At 33.6% G+C, this 10,416-nt stretch overlaps 1 protein-coding gene across 1 annotated transcript; it reads right to left on the reverse strand.

Moving 5' to 3' along the window:
- Positions 1-3,415: 3,415 nt before the first annotated feature.
- LOC144551556 (uncharacterized) lies at positions 3,416-9,815 on the reverse strand. Its single transcript, XM_078299563.1, has 9 exons — positions 9,439-9,815; positions 7,980-8,035; positions 7,446-7,568; positions 7,106-7,248; positions 5,560-5,718; positions 4,897-5,018; positions 4,488-4,540; positions 4,202-4,282; positions 3,416-3,869 (listed from the first exon to the last, which is right to left on the reverse strand). Exons 1-9 carry the CDS (start codon positions 9,813-9,815, stop codon positions 3,595-3,597), a joined length of 1,389 nt encoding a protein of 462 aa, XP_078155689.1. The 3' UTR covers positions 3,416-3,594.
- Positions 9,816-10,416: the final 601 nt, after the last annotated feature.

Consider the following 10,416-nt stretch of genomic DNA (forward strand, 5'->3'; position numbering starts at 1 on the left):
TGGATCGACTGGTAAGAGTACGCCCACGAAAAAGATAATTCAGATATCCCACACCTGAGGGGGCTGGAGTCTCTATTGCTAAAAATCAGCGTGCTCCGTGTATGCTCCGAACTGCGGGTCAGTCGGATCGGCCCACACGGGTCAGACTCATACGGAGTTGACTGATCTGTGATCACGTAATTTAAACTAATTAAAATCTACGCTAATTTTATTCTAACCCTCATCCCAATTAATGTGCAATTAAATTTCTCGATTATTTTGATTTTATAAAATTTACCGATTCAGTCGGTCTGACTGATCCGATTAGGCATATATTAATTAATTAATTTCATGTCATCGAGCTTAGCATTAATCTAAATTTCTTTATAATTTTGTCAGATATTGATCATTTACTTTGATCCAATTTAATCTAATTTAATCCTAATTAAGTTCGTATTTGTAAAATTTTAATTTGAAGATATATTGTTTATAGAAATTCAACGGTCGAATTATTCGCAAGGTAAAAATAAACATACTTGTTCGAGAGATACGGTAAATTATACGTATTTTTACTTAACTAATATATTTTAATTTCCTATCTATTTGATTTACTTTAACGGACTATAATTAATTTTAAATGGTTTGAAATTTGGTTTTGAACGTTAATTTATAATTAAAATTCCTAATGCTACAACTTTTATAAAAAAAATGTATAAGTTATAAATATTACCAAATTAATATTTGGTTTAATATGTTTTTAGTTATTTTATAATTTAGATACGCGTTTTGTTTATTAGATTTTAAAAATGAATGTTTATCTATTTCACGCGTTTTTAATTATTTCTAACTAAGCCGCACAATTTATTATTTTATAACTAATCTAATTTTCTGTCTTATTACTTACACTCACGTTTCTACATTTATTAATTAATTACTTTATTTTAATTAGTTATACTTTACTCAAAATAATTTCATTATTTTGGTTACAACAAAAATATATATATTGAATGTTTTAGTGACGTGTTAAAAAAATTGAAATATGTGAGAGTGCTAAACCTAAAAATTGAAATATTTTAAATGAGATCAAGAAAAAAATTCTGTCACAACTAGGGCTGGCAAAAAAAATCGTAGTTCGTGATTTGATTCGGGTTTGATTCGAGTTTAATTTGATTCGAAATGGGTTCGAATTGAAACGAACCAAATCAAGTTCGGTTTGAAATTAATTCAAACCAAACTCAAACCTAGCCTGGTTCGATCGAAATACGTTCGTGATTTTTTTATGGTTCGAATCTCATAAAATCACCGCCCATTCATTTTACCTGATCAAATCGAATCTCATAAAATCCGGCCATTCATTTTAACCGATCAAATTAAAACACAAAAGAGGCCATTCATTTAACCTAGCCGTCCTAGACTCCCAGCCTCCCACGCTCTCATCTCAAACTCTCTCTGACTCGCTCTCATCTCGCTCTAAGAGCATCTACATCCCTGAAACTATTAGAGTTTCTAATATGACGTGACAGTTTCTAATTCAGTTTTAGGGATGTGGAAGAGTTTCTTATTTAGAAACTATGCAGGAAAGTTTCTTATTAAGAAACTGTTTATAAACTCTATGTTGGCCAAATGATTGGCTCAAATTGTTTCTCCTTTTTAATTTGTGGCTGACGTGGTTTAATAGAAACTCTAAAATGAGTTTCAAGGATGTGAGAGTTAGAAACTTTAAAGACCATAATTTCTAAAAGTGGAGGGTTCAAATGCCTCCATTTTTGGTGCCTCCATCATGCCTCCATTTTTAAAAACTTTAATAACTCAAAATTTAAAACTTAAAAGTTAAAATAAAACCGTTGGATATGATCTACATTATTTTATCTATCCACGTGCAAAAAATTATGACATTTCAATATCGTTTTGGTTGTCATCAAGAGCTTGTAAAAACATACTAATGTGGATAATTTCTAGACGTTGATTTTTCAACTTATTGATTCACATAAAAAGAAAACCAAAATGTGATAAATTTTTTTGAGTACATAGATAAAATAGTATAGATCACATCTAACGGTTTTATTTTGAAGTTTATGATATAAATTTTGAGTCATTAACGTTTTAAAAATGGAGGCATTTGAATCCTCCTCTTTTTAAAAAGTAGTTAACGGTTATTTAGAAATCCTTTTGAGTTTTAGGAATGTAGATGCTCTAAACCCTAACTTGGTTGTCGCTCCTCTCTCTCTCGCAAGTCGCAACTACTCTCATCTCGCAACAGTACTGCTCTCTCTCTCTCTTTCTCTCTCTCTAAGCCAACAGTACACCTCACGTTCGGTTTCAGTACTGCACTAGACGGGCTTCGGAGCTAGGGTTTCAGCACCAAGGCGTAGCTCCATCGATTGGAAGTCATCCGCCGACCTAGGGTTCAGAGCTAGAATTCCAGCACCGTCGTTAGCAAGGCGATTGAACACCAACAAAAGTAACCCGTTTAATTGGTACGCTATGCATAGTACCTTTGCCTCACTCTGCCAATTGATTGGCATTGCTTCTATTTTACTTCATCCTTTGTTTTTCTTGTCTTGGCTGAATTTTAAGCAAAACAAAAATAGTATTTTAATACCTATTTCTTCTTATACTGGTCATTACCAGTAACTTATCTGAATTTGATATACTGGTAAAACCTTTAGTAAGTAACTGGTTTGCCAAATTTGAAATTCCTTAATCCCTAACAAAGCCTTATTTACTCCCCAGGTAAGCTTCACAATGCAATTAAAGCTTAATTAGTTCCAATTGTTTCGCAACACTCAGATTGTGTTTCTTAAGGGCCAATTTTAAGTGCTAATAAGCTATGTATTTGAGGGCTCAATTCTTCCTTGATGTAAATCTCTACTTTCATGCTCATTCATATTTTTTTATTTGCTTGCAAGTAGGTTTTTGGCAATGAATGGCATGGTCATCTCGCTCTCTGTATAATTCAGAGACAATTTTTCATTTGAACTATTGTATGTAATTTGTTGTGCCATTGTATGCTGTTTAATGGATTGATCAATGGATTATTTAATGGATTGTTCAATGGATTATTTAATGGACTGTAGCTTTCTATTTTCTGTCTATTTTTGCACTTGTTTAATGGATTGTTCAAAATCAGATCTCATTTTGAACCATTTTCAAACCAAACCGAACCAATTCAAATCTGTACCGAACCAAACCTGAACTGGTCTATGAGGTTTGAAATCAAGTTTCAATTTCGAACCCGAACCCGAACCTGGGTTAGGTTTGGTTTGGTTTGGTTCGTTGCCAGCCCTACTCACGACCATGGGATAAACCATTCAAAATGGATACACTCGATATTCTTTGGATATATATATATATATTAATCAGAGGTAAATTTAGCTATGCATTTCATCACATAAATCAGTCTAAATCTAAAACTAAAGTTCAAAAAAAAAAATAATGGAAAAAGCAAATCCATGGGCAATAACAATTTCTATAATTGCAGAAACAGAAGAAATAAACAACACTCCCGAATGCCACTCAACTATTGCCCAACCATATAAAAATATAATGAAAAAATGAACCATGCTAAAAAATTAAAGAAAAGAATATGCTGAGAAAGCCTAAAATCCTACATATTCATCCTTTGGTCCTTAGTATGGTGATGCTTCCTTTGCCACCTTCAGTGCATATTTTCTTTTTACCAACCACAGGTTTACCAGAGAACTGTGAAATTGGGTATGCAAAATTTCCAACATGTTGTAGTTTTTTCTTTATCACAGGGGGAGCATGGATTTTTGCATTTATGTCATCCAAAGTCACACCCTCTTGAACTCCAAATGGCTTGATCATAGTAAATGGATAAGCCACCGATGAGTTAAGCTTTTTCGGTGCCTTTATGACTGTTTTTTTACCTGAAAGAAGGAAACAAGAAAATCAGAATTTAATATAATAGCATATAATATTTACAACTTTGACCCCTCATTTATTATTATATGCCAGTATATACCTTAAAAGATAATAATTCTCTTATCTCTGAGAGAGGAGGTACTTGGCAGGAGCACAGCAAAACAGATCACATGATTGGTAAAGGTTCTATGGGGAATTTGATACCACATGTTCAAAGTTTTTTACATACTGTATGGATTCAAACGGGTTTGGGTATAATATTAAACCTAAGCAGGCTGGTAAAATACAATACTGGTCGTCTCTAGTAAGTTACACCTGATTAGTTCACATAATTTACCTTTGAAAATTCTAAGGGTGGAGAGTTTAGTAGTCTGTTCAACAACTTCGCTTTCCCCATCAGCTGCTACTTCACCAAGCCCTAGGTAAAAAAATAATAATAAATTGTAAATCGCTTTAGATTAGCACAAAAGTATGCAAGCTCCATCCGTGAGAAAAGAGCTCCTCAGTGGCATTCTTTACGGATGACTTGTATATTTCCTATTGTTGGCTTTTCACAATTTTCAACAGAACCGTGTGTCATATACAAATGGACTGAATAAAGAGGGCGTAATGTCTGATTGTACCTGATATATTAATTTTGTCAAAAGGGGATGTAACATAATTCTTGCTACATGACCTATAAGAAATAAGCACAAAAGCCTTTCAGTTGATACTTAATAGAGATTAGAGAAATGAACAATCAAAAGATTACTACAAATTTCATTTTCTGCTTTTACAATTAGACAAACTTACTATGAACCACTATAATTTTTCTGCTTACACAGACAAATTTAATTTTCTTTCAAAAGATCACCAAAAAGAATTATTTTCTTTCTTTGAGATCAAATTCCCATGGGCTTGTGTGTAAGAAATTGTCATAACTCTTTAGTTATGCAGCCCTGAGGGGTGACCAATAACACAATTCTGAGGTCAGGCTGGTCCAGGGTAATTAGCCTTTTCTTGAAAATATGAGAAATGAAACAACAAACATACGTCTCGTCAGAGCTGTAATAAGACGATTTTTCAGGGGTAGAACTGCCGTTCCACCGTTCCGACGAGTGACTCAGTCCTACTATGGGAAGGGCATTTGCAGTTTCTGAGAGAGAGAGCGAGGGGGATAATTCAGATATCAAACTAAAATTTTACATTAAATATCATACCGCTCATTACAGCTGTTATAATTGTGGAAAATGTTCATTTCATTTTTTTTTTCATTTTTTTGTTGCAGATTATGCAGTTGGAGTGCTTACTGGGCCAAAAATGGCCAGGAACATGGAGAAACAAAAATGAAATTGAGGTGTGAATGGTACAAAGCTGGTATGGCATGGTACAAAAACTATACATTGAATCCAGGATCTTTCCTTGGCAAGGCAATCATTTTTCAACCTCTCAAAACTATAGTAGTGACAATAGGTTGTTATTTCACGGACCTCTTTACCAAAAAAAAAGGACAAACAGAAGAAAAGGTTTATGGTCAAGAACACTGATTAGGTTAGGTACTTTTTAGTATTTTTTGAACAAAAAGTATTGGAATAATTTAAATGTCAGGCCTATATTTCGGAGTAAGATTAAAATTTTAACACTAAACATTTTTCCTTGACCAACCCACCAGCAGGTCCAGGAGCCCTCACCCATCTACAGGCATTGACTAATCTAGTCAACCTTTACCAGATTTATTTGGAAGCACAAGTCAACATTTAGTGTGTGTGTGTGAGAGAGAAAGAGAGAGAGAGAGAGAGAGATGCCTGGGTAATTGGAGATGGAATTTGTGCTAATGCGTAAGCTCTCTGAAATGCCATTGCTGCTTGTCGAACTCTGTGCACACCAAATAGCAAACTTATTAACACCATGGTGAAAAGGTGACGTGCAAAGTATGCATAGACATTCATGTAAATCTATTTAACAATAGGTTTATCTCTTGAAAATCTGGAAAGTAGTTGTCGCCATCATCTTAGAAAAAAGGCAGTATCTCACGTAAAAGTTGTAGTCTTTGTGAGAACTAAAAAGTTTACTACTTATCTAGCAATTTTTTTAACAGATACAATGATACTTCCAACAGAAAATAAATATGACAAAAATATATCAAGTTTCTAAGGATGAAAATCCAGTGACGTATACAAGACATATTAAGAAAAGCCAACTAAAGCCCGTCTCGAGCTTGTGGCGTAGCAATTGATTAGCTTTTAGTGAAATTTAGAAATAGTGGTTGTATTATAGTTGAAAGGAGCAAACATTCAAAATTTATACCCCACACGGTTATACACATAAATGAGACAGGCCAAAGATGTCAGTCAACTAAATCTCATTTCATACCTTTTGACTTGCAAAAGGAATATTTCTTGCCATTAGATAAGATTTATAAATGTTTTTTAGGCCTTTCATTTTCTGACAAAGAAAAATTAAGTATGTTGTTATTATGTGCGCCTCTCATCTCAACATCTATTAACAGCAGGCTTTATTTGACAGGTGGTTTACCGTTAGCAGGCATAAGTTGTCAGGCTAAATTAAGGATCAAGTTAAAAAAATGGCAGCTCAATTAAGGAGGAAGTAATTTCTGTATTTAGTATGTAAGATAGTTTTAAGGATTTATTTCTTTATTTAGAGAATATGTATTGTTACATATAACTATATAAGACATCTGTACTCCATGCAACTAGTTGAATAAAAATTCACTTTCCTCACAAAATTGCCTCTTTGGCTCACTCTTTAATTTCAGTGTCTCCCAAAATTATGTACATATAACTATATAAGACATCTGTACTCCATGCAACTAGTTGAATAAAAATTTGCTTTCCTCACAAATTTGTCTCTTTGGCTCACTCTTTAATTTCAGTGTCTCCCAAAATTCTAGTAAGCTAGTATCAGAGTTGGGATTGTTGTAACAGTTTTTTACAAGATTATGTAAAAACAAAAGATCCCAAAAACAAATGCCACTTAAACAACGTTAGAAGCAGAAGATGTGAAGGACATTATTGAACAATATACAAGTCTTTCAGAAAGTCCAACCTAATATATTTTTTATTAGGTCACCTATACAAACGGCAGAAATATATGGGTATATGGATAATTAACATGGTAAACTTACCAGGGAATAGAAGATGTAACATGTGATCCATGATACCATTTATCCAATGCTGTTATTTTACCGGGATACATGCATAGCAGAAATAAATATAAGAACGCTAGTAAAACAAACACTTACCACAGAAGTAAGAGTAGAAGATGTAATTGGAGTTTTCTCGGCATCTTCTCCATTGGAATCTGCTGTGAACTGAAGCATTTTTCTCCTTTTAACCATAGAAGGAGGTTCTGCAATCTCGTCTTGCAACCCCTTGTTGGTGTAATCTGTCACAAAAGACACCCCCTTCAACTTTTTTAATTGTGATTTTTCAAGATATAAAATCCTTTTTTCACTTTTTTTAATATTTCTTGGTTTTCTGAAACTAAGGAGGCAGCTACCATATATTCATATATAATGTCAAAACAGTATTTTTTATTCCTACAAAAATTTTCAAAACTACAAGAAATAAAAAACATATTACCTCCATAATCGAACGGAATATCTTCAAAGTTCATGCACTCCTTCATTGGAGTTTGATCTCCAAGCAAGTTTAAGATGTCAGTTTCATCTCGGTTCAAATCATCCCACAAGAGGTTAGCAAAATCTGCAATTGAATGTTAATAATATAATCAGCCCATAACAAACTGAAATTAGATTGATAATAGCTACCTAAATATTGAGACGGTATCTACAAGTTGGTAGGGCATTGGTTCAATCTGTTTTTCTTTTTTTATCCTCTGGCTTCATATGCATGCATGGAGGATTATGTAGGAATACAGTTCAATTTTGTACAATTTCATGTATTGTACAATTCCATAACAATACAGCATGTACATGTCAAGCTTTTTTACTCCTGTGTACCAACAAGTACAAATTTTAGAAACAATGGCCAAGTACAGTTCTGAAAAAGAAAATTATAGATCTACAAATGGAGGTATTAAGCCAGCCTGGTACCGTGGTAGTTGAGTCATATGCCGGTGATTTCCAATATAAAACTAAAATTTGCAGCATTTACCACTTGCTGGGTTACTTGTCAGGCAGTAATCTTCGTCCTTCCAATCAAAGAAATCACTGATATAGGTTAAATAAAGGGTTTCATCAATATTATTAACTGGTAACACTAAGTAAAAGAAAAACAAAATAATGTAAAGGATGGAAGTAGAGCTAAATCAATTCGACTTAATTTTCAGATTGACTGAGTATTACTATGATTTACCAAAAGGCCATTTCCAAGTAATATTAACTGTATTAATTGGAGTGAATGTGAAATTTGTACACCATTAAATGTTAGATATAGAGCAGTAATGTTGTCAATGTCATCTTATCATTAGTATTAAGTATAAAGCAATAGCCAAGATAGATCATTACACAATTTCTGGGACTAGTTCTACAACACAAATACCAAAATGATATTGGAATAAACGATATTGGAATAAACTTAAAATTGCACCTGCTGGATGAGAAAGTTGGGTGAGCATATATGATGTATTGATATTTGTGTAAAGTACAGAAAATAAGGAATAAATTAAACTCCGACAGGCAAAATGACAAACACTTACACAAGTATTTCAACAATAACATATTAGTTATATGAACTACTTATGGGAACGTACGTGGTTAAAGGAATAGGCAAAATGATAATGCAACTCGTACAATAGCTAAATTTATCAACGGAACCAAGCTGATCATGTATGGAAAGTGTACCAAAGAAGAAAAAAATCAAATTAATTACATGGAAGTGAAAACTAGGAAATTTCAAGAAACTACAGGAACAGTGCATATTATTGGTAAAATTTTATGAGATCATGGAAAATTTGATTGTAACTTGTGAGAGGTTTGTGACGACAAAGGTTAGGGAAATATCAAAGTAGTTGAACTTGATAGCAAAGAGCTAGTGCAAAGTGACAAGTTATGGCCTCTTTATTACAAGAGTGAGAAAAACATATAAAAAGAATTGTGAAATGCAGCTGGTATTGTTCAGTGATGTTGATGTATAAAGTTATTGACAGACCTAATTGATCATTACACAAGTTTTTTTTGTTTCCATAGAAAATCGGGGCACCTAATGCAGGTAAAGATGCTTAAATTACCCTGCTTAACCGTAAAAGAGTTTCTTGGACTGATAAAACTTGCCTAAAACAAAGGGAGAAAAATAAGCAAAGAAGCCTAATCTCTAAACCCCATTAATATTGGTTGAATTGAACTTTTATAGAGGTATGAGATCCCGATTATAACTCAACATTCCCACTTATCTGGATCAGGTTTCGACACTAGACCCGATTGCTACAACAAGATTTTACACTTTGCTGTCAAAATTACTCCTCCTTTGAAAGCCAAGACCGATTAAAGGCGCATAAAAACAGATCGAATGAGTTAAGAAACAGGGATTAATAAAACTAGTCATTTTACTAAAAGTTTAAAAGTTTGAAGGGTTTAAGCATGAAAATAGATTGAACCAAGTCAAATAATCTCACATGCTATCTTTGCTCTCGTCGTTGGTGCCGCTGTAAAGCTCCATTTTTACCGAAGAAAGAGAGAGAAAGAGAGAGGGAAAGAGAAAATGGGGGTGCTGTTCGCTCAGTAGACAGTGGTAGAGTAGAGAGAAGGGTCGCCTCTGGGCTCTGGCCTCTGGTCTCTCGGCCCTTTGGTAAATAACAAGTAAAAATAGGAAAACTGAAAGCACGGGATGCGCATTAACCCCAGGACTAGGTAAATAATTTAATGCTTGGACCGGAAACCTAATCACCTCTCTGGACTCTGGTTTTGTTTCGACTGTGCGTTGCTTGAACTGGGGGCGCTGTAGTACGTAACTTTTCCATGAATACCACAAGAAGATTTTTGTAGGGCCCATACCACAGTGACACACAGCAAGCTGTCATATTCCTGTGGTAAATACTCTACAGTGAATCCAAACTCTGTATATGAAACATATGCACGAAAAGGTGCATGATTCCTATTAATTCGTTATGGTCCTGTGAATTATTCGTAGTACAACCATTGTATGATTTCACACGTTAGACTGATCGGAAATTTTTAAAATGACGTGTATTTTGTGAATAATTGTAAGTAATTATGGTGTAGACAATGTTGGGTTTGTTGAAAAATGATAAAGTATAAACAATTAATGTTGTGGTAACGCATAAATCAATTGACATCTTTTGTCAACTATGTTATTTGTGAAAAAAAAAACGTTTTGAATAAAAAAATATTATAAATAGAGAGAGTGTTTACATATAATTTCTCTTGACTTATCTAATCACGACAAAATTATTAAACTTGAGTGTTGTGTGACGTGATTTCTAGTCGTTAACGATGAGTATTATTTGTTACAGTTATTCAACTAAAAATTATATATAATTGAGAAAATGTTTACTCTGAGGCGGATCTAAAAAGATTCAATGGGAGTCAATTGAACCCCATTTAATTTTCAAAGTTTTGTATTTATATTTAGT

This window comes from Carex rostrata, chromosome 3 (genome assembly GCF_964058835.1).
Source record: "Carex rostrata chromosome 3, lpCarRost1.2, whole genome shotgun sequence".
NCBI lineage: Eukaryota > Viridiplantae > Streptophyta > Magnoliopsida > Poales > Cyperaceae > Carex > Carex rostrata.